The 18228-nt window shown below is 41.0% G+C and overlaps 1 protein-coding gene across 36 annotated transcripts in view; it reads right to left on the reverse strand.

The window, feature by feature from the left end:
* Nucleotides 1–18228, reverse strand: part of TRDN (triadin) — a 293769-nt gene that overhangs the window by 195320 nt on the left and 80221 nt on the right. For 35 of the 36 annotated variants that reach the window (XM_065588476.1, XM_065588499.1, XM_065588484.1 and 32 more), the window contains exons 6-8: nt 17802–17858; nt 7910–7969; nt 2255–2314 (exon numbers count right to left, since the gene is read on the reverse strand). In XM_065588476.1, the coding sequence (XP_065444548.1) occupies nt 2255–2314; nt 7910–7969; nt 17802–17858 (177 nt within the window). The remainder of the gene's footprint in view (nt 1–2254; nt 2315–7909; nt 7970–17801; nt 17859–18228) is intronic. The other variant, XM_065588488.1, reaches the window with a different exon arrangement.

An 18228-nucleotide genomic window follows, 5' to 3' on the forward strand; every position in this document is an offset into this window, starting at 1 on the left:
TAAAAGAGTGTTTAGTTTTCACAAGTCACGCCAAAACCAAAGATGTGATTCTACTAAATGCCAGCTTCACTGCTGGTGAGACTTGTTGACTCTCGCTAAGCTTTGTTTATGTGTTCAAATGATTTCAGCCAAAAGCTGTTTTGTCAATAGCACATCCATAGCTGGTTAACCTTCAGGTTAAGACCTTTAAGAACTGAAGGTCCATGAAATCACTGAAATCTAATTGTACTGGAAGGTATCTGTAAATTTTTATATGGAAAAAACAGAGTAATCCAGACATACAAATATTACCTTCCCACTCACCTCAGGCAAGTTCTTTTTTTTTTTTTTGATTGATTGTCAGGTATAATAACGATAGGGGTTTTATTATTATAATTCATCAACATAAAGGGCATGTGAGTAGATTTTGTGCTTTGGACGTATTTTAATGGCATTTTCATAGAATAGTCATCTACTGGAGTTAAAAGGTACCAATGAAGTAGTTCATATGACAGTGGGCATTTGGAGAGGTCACTGAGACCACTCAAGATGTCAAAACGTATGCAACATGAGATTAGAGTCTGTAAACAGATGTACTAAACACTCTCTAAGGTCTCCCATGTCTGTTTTCATTTCCCAACCCTACCGAAATACAATGTGCCTTGATGACACAACAGTGGTACCATGAGAGTAGCTAATCAAGAAGAGTCAAGCTAACAGAATTGACAAGTTGAACAACTGCCCTAAGAATGCTGCAATCAGGTAATTTTGTTGTTGTTTTGTTTTTTTTTAATTATGCAGTTGCATCTGAAGCCTGGATAAAAAAAAACAACAACAACAATTTTTATTGGCTACTAATGATAAAAACACCCTCTGTTTAATTACACATGTAATTGTGAGGGCATATTAACTACCGCACTTTATTTTATTTTACGCTTCCATTTCACAAATAAAAATAAAGCACATTCTTGTGAATGGGTTTCTGTCTCTCACTTCTTAACGCACCCAGATCAGGCAAGTATCAGAGGGGTAGCCGTGTTAGTCTGAATCTGTAAAAAGCAACAGAGGGTCCTGTGGCACCTTTAAAACTAACAGAAGTATTGGGAGCATAAGCTTTCATGGGTAAGAACCTCACTTCTTCAGATGCAAGAAGAAGTGAGGTTCTTACCCACGAAAGCTTATGCTCCCAATACTTCTGTTAGTCTTAAAGGTGCCACAGGACCCTCTGTTGCTTTTTACAGATCAGGCAATAATCCCTCCACAATGCACCCACTGGAATATTTTACAGTGTGGGTTCCAATGTTTCGAAGTTAGGCATGCGCAATTGCACCCATGCATTTGTGCATGCTTACTTGACACACACAAATACCCAACATGCACATGCAAATCTGACATCTGTAGGTGCACATGACTAATTGCATACCAAACTGGGTATGTGTATGTGAAAACACTTGTGCACATCTGGTATAGGGGGGCATATCATTATTCAGGCATACAGAAATGTATGCATGCACTTGTGTGCCTACAAGACAGTACACACACACACCTGTATTTTCAAAACCTGTTATTTTTTATTGATGTTTCAAAAGAATATAATGGTTTACATTTATTTAGCACTGATCCATCTTCGAAGTGTTTTTCAGACTAATTAATTAGTCCTATTCTCTAATACTTATGTAGGGTGACCAGACAGTAAATGTGCAAAATCGGGATGGAAGGTGGGGGGTAATAGGAGCCTATATAAGAAAAAGACCCCAAAATCAGGACTGTCTCTATAAAATCGGGACATCTGGTCACCCTATACTTATGTTGCAGATCTGCTTATTCCTTATCTAATTTTAAACATTTTTTCATGTTTCCCACCTCACTACCTTTATTTAAATTTTATCTTTGAAAATAATCAGAGAATATGCCATGTTTTACCTGAATACCCATATTTAATATACTTTATTCTTGCAGGTTATTGTGTCATTCAAACATACTGGATCTGATTCTCCATTCCCTTGCATCTGATGCAGGCATCGTGACCAGTGCAACATGCATGTAAAATGCAACCAAATTAGAATACTTGGGCCAGATATTCAGCTAGTGTAAACTGGCATAGCTCCACTGATTTCAATGGAAATACACTGCTTCACACCAGCTGAGGATCTGGCCAACAGTGTTTATGCTGACTTTTCACAGGTTTAAAGGACTATATGATATGCAAAGGAGTGGAGAATCAGACCTGGTGTACCCTGAGAAGTATTGAGAGATCATGAAGAGAAATAATTACCTATGGGTTTTTCTTTCTTTTCAGGTTTTTCTGGTCTTTCAGATTTGTCTTTGTACATCACTATGAAGAAATAAACATTTATATTTTTAATAACAGATTTCACAAACTCAGAAATTAAAATAATTCTACAGTAAGACACAAAACCAAACAGTGACTCTGAGCTGCTAATTTGTACTATACCTGTCTGAATACCCACCATAACACATCCTCAGAAAACTGCCAAGTGCAGGACTCAAACTCACAGCAAAAGGGTGCTGTGTGGCTCCAATGACCACAACATATCACCTTCAGCCCCCTACTTATTCCGAGGGCAGGCTGCCTATGCATGTGCAGATGACTTTCTATGATTTACCAGCTCAGCTCGAGCCACATGGTAGATCCAACTTTTTCTTGGAGTACCTTTTAAAATATTCCTCCTTCAAAGGGGCAGTGGGTTCTGGAAACTAGTTGAGATCAATTCTGAGCAGATGATATCAGTTTGAGGAAGATCAGAGAAATAGTTACACACACACACACAATGTGCGCAAAATAAGCACTGTAACATTTTGGCGTTGCATGATTTTTTAAGATGGCTGTATCCCAGAAACCCCTTGCTCAGATGACCTCAGACTAGGACCATAAACCTTACCTAGGACCTCTATGCAGCAAAGTAATTTTCAAGACAATCTGAGTAAGCATATAGATTTTGGAGCACTTAGAAAAGTCAGTTGTAAACCAGTAGCCTAGTCTCAAGCTTAACTCTAGTGAAGCTACCGCTTGACTATGGTAAAGCTCCTTTGTCAAACAAGAGGAAACAGATGAGATCTGTTATGGAATGTTAATTCCATATAAAACTGGAAACAAAAATAAGAAAGCAGGGAGTATTGAGCCTCTTGCTTCCTTCAACAATAGGCTGATTGCTGCAGAATACGGGAGAATGCGAACTCCTGCTCTAACTAAATGACAAAACATTTATGTGGGTGGCTAATTATTTCCCACGTCTATTCTATCTTTCCCCCACCCCCTCATTAAACATTTTCTTGATCTTCATAATGGAAGATAATTAGAAATTAGAATACAATATTGTGTATTTGCCACAGATTCAAATCTCGCAAATGAAATGTATTTAAATATATAATCATGGACACAGTGGAACTCACAGGGATCTCAGATATGCCACAGTGAAACTGTGTTTAGAGTGAAGTATACTAGCAGCCCAGAATTGTTTGAATGTATTGCAATGTGAAAACAGCTATTTTAAAAACAGTGAACCTCCATTTACAGAGAAGTTGTTCATTAAAAAACAAACAACAGAATGACTTCACAGTAAATATGTGGCATAGCTACCACTATAGCTTACTAGCTAGACTATTTATTTGGGGCTAAACTGTAATTTGGACTACAGGTTCAGGGAAGTAAGGAGTCAGAATCCCCATTGTACTGCTGTGTGAGCTACCTAGCCCTTGGCTCCAGCTGCACAGCACCCACTTACTTCCCACCCAGCAGTGGATGGAACTTTGGTTCTGATTCCCAACATACTAGAGAGCATGGGAAGTTCTGTAATTTGCTGTTGGCACAGACCACATAGGTGCTGAAACTAGGGGAATGGGGGTGCTGCCACACCCCTTGGCTTGAAGTGGATTCCATCATAACCTATCCTGCATGAATTTATGTAGTTCTTTTTTGAATCCTGTTATAGTCTCGGCTTTCACAACAGACTGGCAAAGAGTTCCACGGGTTGACTGTGCATTGTGTCAAAAAATACTTCCTTTTGTTTCTTTTAAACCTGCTGCCTATTATTTTCATTGGGTGACACTTAGTTCTTGTGTTATGAGAAGGAGTAAACAACACTTCCTTATTTACTTTCTCCACACCAGCCATGATTTTATATACCTCTCTCATATCCCTCCTTAGTCATCTCTTTTTCAAGCCGAAAAGTCCCAGTCTTATTATTCTTTCCTGATATGGAAGTTGTTCTATGCCCCCAATAATTTTTGTTGCCCTTTTCTGAACCTTTTCCAATTCCAATATATCTTTTTTGAGATGGGGCAACCGCATCTGCATGCATTATTCAAGATGTGGGCGTACCATGGATGTATATAGAGGCAATATGATATTTTCTGTCTTATTATCTATCCCTCTCTTAATGATGCTCAACATTCTGTTTGCTTTTTTGACTGCTGCTGCACATTCAGTGATGTTTTCAAAGAACTATCCACAATGACTCTAAGATCTCTTTCTTGCGTGGTAACAGCTAATTTAGACCCCATAATTGTATATGTATACTTGGGATTATGTTTTCCAGTGTGCATTACTTTGAATGTATCAACACTGAATTTCATCTGCCATTGTGTTGCCCAGTCATCCAGTTTTTTAGAGATCCCTTTGTAACTCTTCACAGTCTGCTTTGGACTTCACTATCTTGAGTAGTTTTGTATCATCTGCAAATTTTTCTACCACATTGTTTACCCCTTTTTCCAGATCATTTATGAATATGTTGAATTTTTTGTACCGGTCCCAGTACAGATCCCTGGGGTACATCACTATTTACTTCTCTCCATTCTGAAAACTGATCATTTATTCCCACCCTTTTAACCAGTTACTGATCCATGAGAGGACCTTCCCTCTTATCCCATGACTGCTTACTTTGCTTAAGAGCCTTTGGTGAGGGACCTTGTCAAAGGCTTTCTGAAAATCTAAGTACACTATATCCACTGGATCTCCCTTGTCCACATGCTTGTTGACCCCTCAAAGAATTCTAATAGATTGATGAGGCATTATTTCCCTTTACAAAAACCATGTTGACTCTTCCCCAACAAATCATGTTCATCTATGTGTCTGATAATTCTGTTCTTAAGCCCGATACTGAAGTTAGTCTTACTGGCCTGTAATTGCCAGGATCACCTCTGGAGGCTTTTTTTTTTTTTTTTTTTTTTTAAATTGGCATCACATTGGCTATCCTCCAGTCATCTGGTACAGAAGCTGATTTAAATGATAGGTTACATACCACAGTTTGTAGTTCTGCAATTTTGCATTTGAGTTCCTTCAGAACTCTTGGGCAGGAGCGGCAGGTTTATAGAAATTTTGGTGGTGCCAGAACGCCCAGAGCCTGCCCCCCAAAACTCCGCCCCCCAACTCCACCCCCTACCTGCCTAAGGCTCTGGGAGGGAGTTTGGGTGGGGGGAGGGGATTGGGGTGCAGGAGGGGTGCAGGGTGCAGACTCAAGAAGGGAGTTTTTGTGCAGAAGGGGTGAGAGGTTGGGCTCTGGGAGGGAGTTTGGGTAGGGGAGGGGGTCTGGGGTGCAGGCTCTGGGATGGAGTTTGGGTGCTGGGTGCAGGCTCCGGGCTGGGGCAGGGGTTGGGAGTGCAGGAGGGGGTGAAGGGTGCAGGCTCTGAGAGGGAGTTTGGGGCAGGAGGGGCTGTGTGGGAAAGGGGTGGGGGTGCAGGCTCTGGGAGGGGGGTGGGTGGTGCGGTGTTTACCTGAGGCTTCTAGGCAGGGCAGGCCGGGGAGCATCCGTGCGCTGCTACCCCCAGGCACTGCCCGCGCAGCTTCCTATTGGCTGCAGGGGCACTTGGGGCAGGAGCAGCACATGTAGACACAGACCCACCCCGCCCAGGGGCCGCAAGAAGGGGCTGGCAGCTATGTGGAGTGAGCAGGCAGGAGGCTGCTCAGCTCCGCTGCACTGCCGGTGGTGGGTGGGGGCCCTGGGCCATTTTAAATCACCCGTGAGACGTGCGGGGAGGGAGCGCCTGGGGCGGAAGGCAGGGCCGAGGGAGAGACACAGCCTCAAACATTGCTGGAGCCAGACCAGGAATATTCCTGGTGCTCAGTCACCACGGGCCCATAAAAATCGCCGCCTATCCTCTTGGGTGAATACCATCTGATCCTGCTGACTTATTACTGTTTAAGTTATCAATTTATTTCAAAACCTCCTCTAATGACACCTCAGTCTAGGACAGTGCCTCAGATTTGCCACCTAAAAAGAATGGCTCAGGTTTGGGAATCTCCCTCACATCCTCAGCCATGAAGACAGATGCAAAGAATTCATTTAGTTTCTCCACAATGGCTTTATCATCCTTCAGTGCTCCTTTAGCACCTCGATCGTCTGGTGGCCCTACTGGTTGTTTAGCAGGCTTTCTGCTTTTGTTGTACTTAAAAAAATTTTTGCTATTACTTTTTTGAGTCTTTGGCTAGCTGTTCTTCAAATTCTTTTTTGGCCTTCCTAATTATATTTTTACACTTCATTTGCCAGAGTTTATGCTCCTTTCTATTTTCCTCACTAGGATTTAATTTCCACTTTTTAAAGGATGCCTTTTTGCCTCTCACTGCTTCTTTTATTTTGTTGTTTAGCCACTGTGGCACTTTTTTGGTTCTCTTACTATGTTTTTTAATTTGGGGTATGCATTTAAGTTGAGCCTCTATTGTGGTGTCTTTAAAAAGTTTCCATGCAGGTTGCAGGGATTTCACTTTTGGCACTGTACCTTTTAATTTCTGTTTCACTAACTTCCTCATTTCCACATAGTTCCCCTTTCTGAAATTAAATGCTACTGTCGTGGGCTGCAGTGGCGTTTTCCCCACCGCAGGGATGTTAAATGTAATTATATTATGGTCACTATTATCAAGTGGTTCAGCTACATTCACTCTTGAACCAGATCCTGTGCTCCATTTAGGACTAAATTAAGAATTGCCTCTCCCCTTGTGTGTTCCAGGACAAGCTGCTTCAAGAAACAGTTATTTAAGGTGTCAAGAAACTTTATCTCTACGTCCCGTCCTGAGGTGACATGTACCCAACCAATATGGAGACAGTTGAAGTCCCCCATTATTATTCAGTTTTTTATTTTTATAGCCTCTCTAATCTCCCTGAGCATTTCACAGTCACTATCACCATCCTGGTCAGGTGGTCGGTAGTATATCCCTACTGCTATATTCTATAAGGTTAAAAAAACAACATAAAGCATCCAGCAATCCATCAGCGTTCATGTTGCACTCCCCATCAGTACCCAGTCTGGGCTGGGGAAGCTAATGATCCAACCAGTGGACCAAATTCAGTGATGAGTCCTGGTCACGTGCCACCTGAGAAATGCATCCGAAGAATTGGGCAGTAGCCCACGAAAGCTTATGCTCTAATAAATTTGTTAGTCTCTACGGTGCCACAAGTACTCCTGTTCTTTTTGCAGATACAGACTAATACGGCTGCTACTCTGAAACCTGAGAAATGTTGCACATATGCTAAGAAGAAGATCTTAGCCTTTATGTTCAATAAAGCCATACAGATAGTTGATGTATCCAAAAGTCCTTTAAAATCTCCACTCTCCATACAGTCATCCTTCATTATACTTCCTCCTTCCATGAAAATAAATGGACTTTGCAGCATGCCCTAAACATCAACAGATGAGGCTATTTTGGACCAAAGAGGAGTCAGAATGAATGCCAATCTCAACCACTGGACACTTACCTTTTGGTTATGTGGCACCTTTGATACTAACAGAAGTACTGGGAGCATAAGCTTTCGTGGGTAAGAACCTCACTTCTTCAGATGGCTTGCATCTGAAGAAGTGAGGTTCTTACCCACGAAAGCTTATGCTCCCAGTACTTCTGTTAGTCTCAAAGGTGCCACAGGACCCTCTGTTGCTTTTTACAGATTCAGACTAACACGGCTACCCCTCTGATACTTACCTTTTGGTTGTTCTTTCCGTTCAATCTTTTCTTGTTTTTCAGGTTTCTCTTTGTGAATTACTAGAAATACATAATAGTGACATAGTCATCTCTGTTACATACTCCACAAATCTAACTATTCCTTCAAAATGATAAAGGGAAAGTATTTGCAAGACACAGTAATGGATTTCAGCTTTGAATCACGGATGCCAGTTTCTCATATATAACAGCAATCTTTCTTAAATTTTTCTATTTGATTACATGTACAACAGAAATATGGACCATTTTTTCTAACAAATGAGTCTGTTTATGCTTGTGAAAATTGTTGGATCGTGTATCTGCACTGTAACTAACTACTCAGCCACCTTAATCTCATTTGCAGGATTTGTTTTTGGCCCATTGCATAAGCATGTTGCTCTTGGATCCCAATGTGGGAAACTATTTTGACAGCAGCACTTTCTATTCTTAACAGAAAATAGCTCACACATTGCCTTTCAAGCTGTTTTTTATTTTTGGATGTTACTTCAACCAAAAAGACGGATTAGCAAGGGTACATGTCTGTAATAAGAACATAACATCAGAAGAATAGCTGTTTAAAACACAGATAGCTGCTCATCCTGCCTTTAGCAGAGAGACTTGATGCCTGTAGATAGCCAGCTGCTGACCCACATTTTTGCATAAGAGTTTGGAATCACAGTATCCCAGCTCATAAAGAACTGCATGTAAAAATGCCCACCACCACTACAAGACACCCCAATGAAGGACTAAGTTGGTGGTGTTTCATGGAATAAGGAAGAGACATTTTCTCTCCTCACCTCAATTTTCTGGCAAAAACTAAAATACAGTTATGCCAAGTGGATGACTTGTCACTTTTGCACGCATATTCAGAACATTCCTGCCCTGCTCTACTCACAATTATTTTTTTAGCAAATTTTACTTTATCAAAAGAAGCACAAATGATGTGATTTTCTTGTTTAAATATTTCTTCCTAAAATCATGACTTGGTGCGTATTTCATTAAACCGAATGTTTGTTGCAAATGTTCCCTAATTTCATCATTTCCTCACAAGTGAAAATGTTAGCAAATAAAATTTCAATAACAACAAGCAAACAGTTTTTATTACTACTCACTAGTGTAATGGGAAGAGGTAGAGAGGCTGGGACTTTCCAAAGCCACCTAAAGGATTTGGATACCCAATTTACACTGTAATGAATGGGAACTGAGGATGGGATTCAACTTTTAGGTGCCCAGAAAAATCACAGGAATATCACGATCCACAAAATGAAGTTAGGCACCTAGGCTCCCTACACAATGAATGGGGAAAGATAAGTGCCTTAGAATGAATCCACAGAAGCCCACACACTAGATGGGGAGCCTTCTAAGCTAACCAATGGGAGCAGCTGTCAATAAGGGTGTGTCCTAAATCCTATTCCTCTTTGGGAGACAGCCCCTAAATTTGGGCTGCAGACAAGTGTCTATCTCTGCTTAGTGAACAGGAACCTCCTGGACTCAGGCAGCTTAGGAGCCTCTTGCAGGAATGAGGAGAAGTGGTGGTGATGATGCAGCTGCTGCCATCCACCTTATAACTTTTAGCCCAGTGACTAGCGCACTTGCTTGGGATGTGGAAGCTCCAGGTTCAACTCCTCCCTCTGCCAGAGGTGGGAGATCACTGTTTAAATCTTAAGGAGAGTTCTCTAACCACTAGCTACAAGGAGGCCCCACAGCAGACTGTCCCAATCTCTTGTGCTGAAGCTGTTCCACTGTGGATGTGGATAAATAATGAAAGTGATTGCAGCAGGGAGACTGGACCCTAGGTCTTCCACCTCCCAGGTAGATGCCTAACCCCTGAGTCATTCTCACTCTCTCTCCAGCCCAATAACTATTTAAGTATTTATCCATAGTGAAACAGTCATTTGGCCCAGAGAGAGGGAACAAGTGAAAGAATGACTCTGTAGTCCAGTGGTTAGGGAAAAAGCTTTCACAAGGGAGATGGAGGGATTCACCACATCAGACTATCCAATAGTTCACTGTTAGAGCACTCTTCTGAGATGTGGGAATTAAACCCAAGTCTATCACATCCCAATGGGACCCAATCAGTAGGCAGCCTCTGAGCACAGCTACCAGATTGGGCCTGTATGTGACTTAGACAAACTATTGTCCATCTTCCTCCAGAGGGGGAATCACTCTGAGGCTTAGTGAGGAGATATACATCCAGACACATAGATGGAGGCAGCAGGGCACATGCCTAGAGGCAAAAACATAGGTGTCTAGGGAACTTTTATCCTAAAAACTTAGGTGCCAAATGAGTTTAGGTGCCTATTGAGTTTGGCAAGAGTTTTGTGGAATGCAGTGAAGCCAAAACTGGGACTTAGGGTACGTCTATACCCAGCCGCTAGTTCGGCGGCTGGCAATCGAACTTCTGGGTTCGACTTATCGCGTCTTGTCTGGACGCGATAAGTCGAACCCGGAAGTGCTCGCCGTCGACTGCGGTACTCCAGCTAGACGAGAGGAGTACCGCGGAGTCGACGGGGGAGCCTGCCTGCCGCGTGTGGACCGAGGTAAGATCGAACTAAGGTACTTCGAACTTCAGCTACGTTATTCACGTAGCTGAAGTTGCGTACCTTAGTTCGATTTGGGGGGTTAGTGTAGACCAAGCCTCAGATGCCTAAGTCTGGGGTTTAGGTGCTAAAGTTTTTTGATGGATCTGGGTTGAGGTGTCCAAATCTCTTACGTGACTTTGAAAACCACAGAAGTAATGTACTCTTGCAGGCTTTGAGGATTCAATGTCTGTTTTAGGATGCTTAGTCGTGTAACAAGGAAAAGTAAGGGGGTGTCACCCATCCTTACTCCTTTTGGCAGGGTAAGGATGTTGAAGCAGTAACAGGACTACATGCTCTTGCATGATGGTTGCATGTAAAAAAGCAGCAAATTCAATTAGGGTGCACAACTTTTCATAGAGCTGTGCTGCCAGCTTTTGAGAGAAAGTCAGCACAATTCTGCAACTGACAGCTTTCCTATTGGTTGTTCATCCTCTGTGATGCATGAGCTTTTTTACATTTGATGTCAATCCTTGTAAATGCTAGAAAGAATAGCTGAACTATGCAGAACAGGGTGATGACCATTCATGTGCTTTTTTAGCCATCAATGAAATGGCTGCACATGACCTATTAAGACTACTTAAGGTGTCATATATGTATATAGGAGACAAATCTTCCTTCACAAAGGCCCCTTTCACTCCACTTCCCTACGGCATCTCCGTTTTGGCATCAGAGACCAAAATGAACCTTGAAAGAGACATGCTGAGTACAAAGACACAAATTATGCAGAGAGGGCCTGATTCTCATTTACACTAAGGTCCATGTACACCCTCATGATAGGCTGCATGAAGGGTCCTTAAAGTAGTTATGAATGTAATTTATGCCCATTTTAAGGTCCTTTTGCATTACCAGAGTGATATAAAGTGACCTTAGCATAAATGAAATATATGTATGCTTCTATAGGCCGCAAGATAAATGCAGGAAGCGCAGAAAAACTGGCTCCTTCGTGAGGGATTAAAAGTAGTTTGATGAAGCTGGGCATGTAGCCTGGAATGTGGATAAGCATTGTGGAAGGCTGGCATAAGCATAAAATATATTTTTTTACAATAGGCTGAAGGAGTGCTCTAATTAGTCTGAGAGCCCTATCCTGCGTGTTGGTATCACAGTAGCCTCAGAATATGCTAATCTCAGATTGTAGAGTTTAGCACTACCTCATATGGAGACGGTCAGAGCTATGACTTCAGGCAACAAATTTATCTGGGAAGGGCAGGTGTTGCCAAAATTAAAGTGATCACATTCCAGGGCTGAGGTGATGAGGCACTTTTGATTCCTCAATCACAATGAAGGTCTGCAGCAGTCAGGCCACCTGACTCCACTGAGGCCTTTTGATCTAATAAATTTAAATGTCACATTTTCATAAATTAAACTAATTAAAATAAACTCATTGCTTTTTCTGGAATCTCTCCATGTTCAACTTTAGAAGGGAGCCTCAAAGCCATATCACATACAATACCTCAATTTCTACGGACCTGGAGGCCTTGATGGGTAGGTCCCACATTTTTTCCACCACTAGCAGGAGTCAGACTAGAATAATATGAGTATCCTTCTCTTCCGAGAGTGCGTAAATCATTCACTTAACAAAGCTCTCTGTCTCAGTCTGACCAGGGCCGGACAGGTCCTAAAATAAAGATGGAGTCTTTGCATAGCAATGCTGTTATGCTCCTGGGAGACACATCTGGATTTATATACAGCACGTCTGTATATAAAATTGGGAAATACCAGGTTTAAGGTTGTCGGTGCAACCTTAATTTGGCCCGCTTGGGCTTAGGCATTATGATATAGCCCTGCATCTAAAAAGGGACTTAGGTATTGTGTGACATGTAGCACCTAGAAAAATGACTGGACTTCACAAAACTTGAGTTAGGTGCCCAGGCTCCATATAGAATGCATTGGGAGATCTAGGCATTTAAGAATGGGATCCACAAAGACCAGTGTGCTAGGCAGCTTCCTGCCTATGCTATCCAATAGAAGATGCAGATGAGAGGGGTGTGTCCTAAACTCTGCCCTCTCTGGGAGTAAGGCACCAAAATCCAAACTGCAAGGAGGTACCTAACTATGCTTGGGATCCACAACTAGGAACCCTCTCCTAGATTTACACAGCTATGCCATTTTTTGCAAGAAAGACCAGAGGAAGAGGTGGTGATGGTACTACGGCTTCCCTCATAGCTTTTAGTCCAGTCATTAGAGCACTCAACTGAGATGTATGAGATCCAGGTTCAATTCTCCTTACGTCTGACAGGGAGAAAAGATTTAAAGAGGGGTCTCCCACTTCTCAGGCACATGCCCTAACCACTGGGCTATGGGATAGTCTCGTATAAGTAAAAAGAACAGGAGTACTTGTGGCACCTTAGAGACTAACAAATTTATTTGAGCATAAGCTTTCGTGGGCTACGAATTTGTTAGTCTCTAAGGTGCCACAAGTACTCCTGTTCTTTTTGCGGATACAGACTAACATGGCTGATACTCTGAATCTTGTATAAGTGTCTCTCAATCTCTCGTGTTGAATCTATTCCACTTTTGATAAATAATTAAACAGTCCAAAGAGAGAGACTGAATCTGTAGCCTGGGGGTTTGGGCACCCACATAGGAGAGCCAGGGTCCAATTCCTCTGCTCCAATGACTATTTAAGTTTTTATCCAGACTGGATCAACTTCAACTTGAGAAAGAGAGAGCTCTGTGAGATTCAACACCATTGTTTTTCTTCTTGCTGTTTCCTGACTCTCTCGCCTTCCAACTTCTGCCACAAAGGAGGTCCTACAGACAGTCTCCTTCACTACATATCCCTGATTCATTCCCTGAGCACCATCTGTCCTATATACTGAATTCTTGACTTTGTGATCTTAACATTCTTTTAATGTAGTGTTTGGTATGTAATAGCCTATAAACATTAGATATGGGCCCAAAACAGAAACACTGAGCAGGTCCCACAAAACTTTGGGAAGATTACTGATCCAGATATGAAAAGTCATCATTCAGGATCATCTCTATAATAAACTCATATTAGAACCCCCAAATCTAAACACTTCTGCCAAAGAATGTGCTGCCTCGCTGAGGAAGTAGGTGGGCTGCCACAGAGCTGTGGAACCTGGAAGCCCAGGGAGCCCTGTTTCTCAAGCTCCCCACCAGCCTGGCTGCTGAGAAGTTGCAGAGCTCAGGGAGCAGGGCCGGCTCCAGGCACCAGCTTAACAAGCAGGTGCTTGGGGCAGCCAAGGGAGAGGGGCAGCACCTGCAGCAATTTGGGGGCGGCAGGTCCCTCACTCCCTCTAAGAGCGAAGGACATGCCGCTGAACTGCTGCCGCCAATCGCGGCTTTTTTTTTTTTTTTTTTTGCTGGGGGCTGCAGAAATGCTGGAGCTGGCCCTGTCAAGGAGGCAAGTGGATGAGCTGCGAGGAAACCAGGCTGTCTGGCCAGCCAGCCTGTCTGGTTTCCATCAAATGTTTTTCAAAAGATTTTCGATCAGCGCTAACATTAAGGTAGCAAAGTCAAACCCTCAAAAGTTAAGAAAAGACAGCATTAAGGCTTACTGTAATCTTAATTCAACTCCTTTGTACATGTGCATTATGATATGGTCTTCAATTATATGATCACATCCTTTTGGGGGAATGGGGGAAGGAGGTGAGGACAAGATCCCTAACTCATCCAGTGCACAATACATTCAGAAAATTAAGAAGCAAAAGTAAAACTAGTTCTGCTGCATTTGCACAAATTGTGATTTCCCATCGTTTGGGCAAATCTGGCTGATTTCCATGTGAATAGAAAAAAGCACTTCTTTTATTTTCCTCCTGCCAAATTTCAACTCCCAAACCATGAAGATGCTAGAGCTGTTGAGAAAAACAGCTGGAATGTGTTTTAAATAATACTGACAAAATTTCCTCTGTCACTACCCTCATTTTTTGAAATTGCTTAACCATTTTTGATTAAACTTTAAAAGAAAATTTAGACTGGAGCAGAAAGCAAGCATGGAAAATTTCATCCAGAGTGTGGCAAACTTATAAGAAATTGAACACAGCGGCTTATAATGGAAAGTGTTAAGACTCCTTAACTATATACTATTCTAGGCGTTGCTACCCACTTTACCTACAATAAAAAACAGATGCGAGGGGCACATTTCTGATATTTTCCAAAACACTAGTCGTCTGATAGTATATTTAATCTGCATCAAATGAAAAAAAAAGTGCCGGGGAGTCAAATTTAGTCTGCTCAGTTAAAAAGTTGGAGAGAGTGTTGGGTAACATTTCTGTGCCCAGAATGAGCAAGGGCAAAAAGAGATTAAGGAGGCATTAATTCCATACCTTAGCGAAGTAAAAATAGTTCTCAGCTCAGTAAGACTTACGGTGATGAGTGTCGTACAGATGAAGAAGAGAATGTTTGCTCCAATTAACTGAATAAGGGCTTGTCTACAGGGACATCAAGGAAATGATGAATTAACTAAAGCTGTGAAATTAAAACACAATAAACCTCTGTGTGGACACTCCCATTCAGAAGTAAAGCAGCCTTAGTTCATTATAGCTTCCTTCTTCAAGGAAGATTACAATATAGTGAACTAAGGCCACTATACTTCTGAATGAGAAGGTGCACACAAGGGTTTAATGTGCTTTAATTTACATGCTTTAACTTCAACACTTAATTTACATGGTTAATTCATTTTAACATTCCTGAGTGTGTCCGTGTTGACAAGCCCGCCAATGAAGCTTAAAATTAGATTTGTGTGAAGGTCACATTGAATGTGAAATCCACTTGAACTGAGATTTGGCCTTGAGGACAGATTCATTTATGAACCTCAGTGTATTCTTAACAAAAGTTTATGAATTTACATAGTTTTGGATATTGTAGCTGTGCATACAACTTCAGAACTCCATCTCGCCTCCCTTTTTAAATTAAAGTGAGACCCCTCTTGCTCCTTTCCCTTGGGATACCTCCAACAGGTGTTCAAGTGGAGCTGGTTGCCAACTCCTAGCATGTTATTATTCAGAGGGTTGCCAAGTTATGGCTGATGTCTTCCCCTCCCCCTCAGTCCTAACATATCATCTTATGAGGAGGGTAAAAATTCCACTGTCATTATAGGAAGTGAGAATAAAGATAGACCCCCTTCTCGCACTTGACTTTACTTGAGGTAGCCCCATAATCCTTAGCATAATTTCTAGGTAACAAGCAAACATGACCAATGCCTAATATTGTGGCTATGAGCTTCCATGCTAAGGATTATTGAGGTTCTTTCAATCCCACCCAAGTAGAGCCTGCTGGCAGTGAGAGCAGGAGTGGTCACTATGCTCCAGCTTCTCTGCTTTGGGAGGGAAATGGCAACAGCCCATTCTGGTGGCTCCTCAAAAAAGCTGATGAGGGAGACAAAAGCCCTGGGTCCCTTAAAGTTCTTAGGAGATGGGAATGGGACATCAAGTCCCAGGAAGAAGGTACGGGAGGGTGAGAAATAAGAACATAGAATCATAGGACTGGAAGGGATCTCAAGAGATCATCTAGTCCAGTCCCCTGCACTCATGGCAGGACTAAGTATTAGCTAGACCATTCCTGACAGGTGATTGTCTAACCTGCTCTTAAAAATCGCCAATGATGGAGATTCCACAATCTCCCTAGGCAATTTATTCCAGTGCTTAACCACCCTGACAGTTAGGAAGTTTTTCCTAATGTCCAACCTAAACCTCCCTTGCTGTAATTTAAGCAGATAAGAACATAAAAACATTTGTTTCCTAAAATAAGGACAGGTTTAGCCTGTGATGTTATCTGACTTATCTGCATTTGCTATAAAAGCATACTACTACTCTGTGTTCTGCAAAAGAATTCCTCGCTATGAGCCAGATGTTACCAGGGCACTTATCCGGCTTCTGAGTTTGATGAATTTGAAATTTAGTGAGTTTCCTGTCCATGTCATATAATAAGATTTTCAGTTTTTATACACCCATTATTTCATCACATCTCCAAATCAGAGTTGGATTGAATTATTTTAGTAAAGTCAGAATGGAAAACTCTATATGGATGCTCTGAGCCTTCTGATTACACAGGCTATCTCTGACCTATCCACAATCTCTGATATTTTGAGTTATACCATTCCTAGGGAGTTTGTCCCAAAACATGGGTATATTCCATAGGACAACACAAGCTAATGCTAATTAATAAATATTATGACATCATTCTTAAATCACTGTGTTTTTACGGCATTATCGTCAGAATAAGTGCTTTGTTAGATCTGTTCTCAGATTATTTCCTTTCCTTAAAATACATTTTTCTAACAAGTACAATAATTGTATTTTACTTTGCAATTAGTAGTTTCTGAAAAGATTTGAATAAAATGTTTAATTATTGGCAGAGTTCACAGTGTAAGGTTGCCTAATACTTTTCATTATAATATCCTGTTTTCAGTTGCTTTTGAATTTCCCAAATTTTAAATATTTGGGCTGAAATTTTTCATGCCAAGTGTCTGTTTCAGGCTGAATTTGTTTTTGAAAATTACAGAAAAATTGGTTGTTGTTTCAAGATTGAGATTATGAAAAAATATATTGTTTTGCCCATATTAAACAATTCTTACAACCATTTTTATTGAGAAGTTGTAATGCCTCCACATGCTTCAGAAGAGAGACTTGACATTTGGCAAAGAAATTTCTCTAGCATCAGAAAGGTGCTTTTTACTCTCTCCAGGAAAACTCACAGAAATTTGCCCAAGTTATAAACCTATGAAAATTGCCATTTGCACATGCTCCGTAGAGATTTGTTAGCGGCTGGCAGCAAAATTTCCAAAGATTTCTTTGCATTGAACATGCTCCAGCCCGGGGCTACAGAGTCTGAAAAGGACTTTTCTGGCTGCTAGGGAACACTGAGAGTAAGACAACTGTCTTTTCTGTACCATAGTATAGGATCATGTAACTAAAAACTGAATTTTAATACATATATACATATATACACAGAGATCAAATCAAGGCTGCCTGGGCAATTTTTATTTTGACAATTTTAAAACTTTTGAGTGCTTGACTTTGCAATCCTAATGTTTTTTTTAATATAGGTTTTTATGTAATTATATTTAGAGACAGATGAATAGGTAGATTGGGACCTATTGGGGTCAAGGACAATGTCTTTATATGTGGCCATACAATGCATAGTTCAGTAAGGCCCTGTTCCTGATTAGAAACTTCCTGAATGCTATGCACTCCGGTGGATCAAAGCAAGTTCGATATAACGCGGTTTCACCTATAACATGGTAAGATTTTTTGGCTCCCGAGGACAGCGTTATATTGAGGTAGAGGTGTAATATAATTTGAATAAATATATTAATTATTGCACACACATATATAAATAGTAATAATTACCTTTTGGTGCTGTTTTTTCAAGTTTTTCTTGTCTATCAGGCTTGCCTTTATGAATTTCTGGAAAGAACACAATTAATAGTTTATTGGGAGGGGAAAAAACTCAAATAGCAATAAAGGAAATAAATTATAAAGATATATTAAAGGTTCATGGATCTTTAAGCTGTGACGTGACAAAATTCTGGCCATATACAAAGCATTATTCTCGATGTGTGTTATTGTTTCTATAATTCATAGCTTTTTATTCATTCCTAAGAGTAGGAAAAAAAGTATATCCTTGTTTTAATAAAGATCTACCTGTCATTAACTATTAACTATTATGGATTCTACACATTAATTGTTTTGTTTATGTGTAAACCTATATAAAAATATATAAAGAGTTACTGACTTTCATTAAAAATGTTCTTACTAAGCATTTGTGATTATATTT

This window comes from Chrysemys picta, chromosome 3, assembly GCF_011386835.1.
Source record: "Chrysemys picta bellii isolate R12L10 chromosome 3, ASM1138683v2, whole genome shotgun sequence".
Taxonomy (NCBI): domain Eukaryota; kingdom Metazoa; phylum Chordata; order Testudines; family Emydidae; genus Chrysemys; species Chrysemys picta.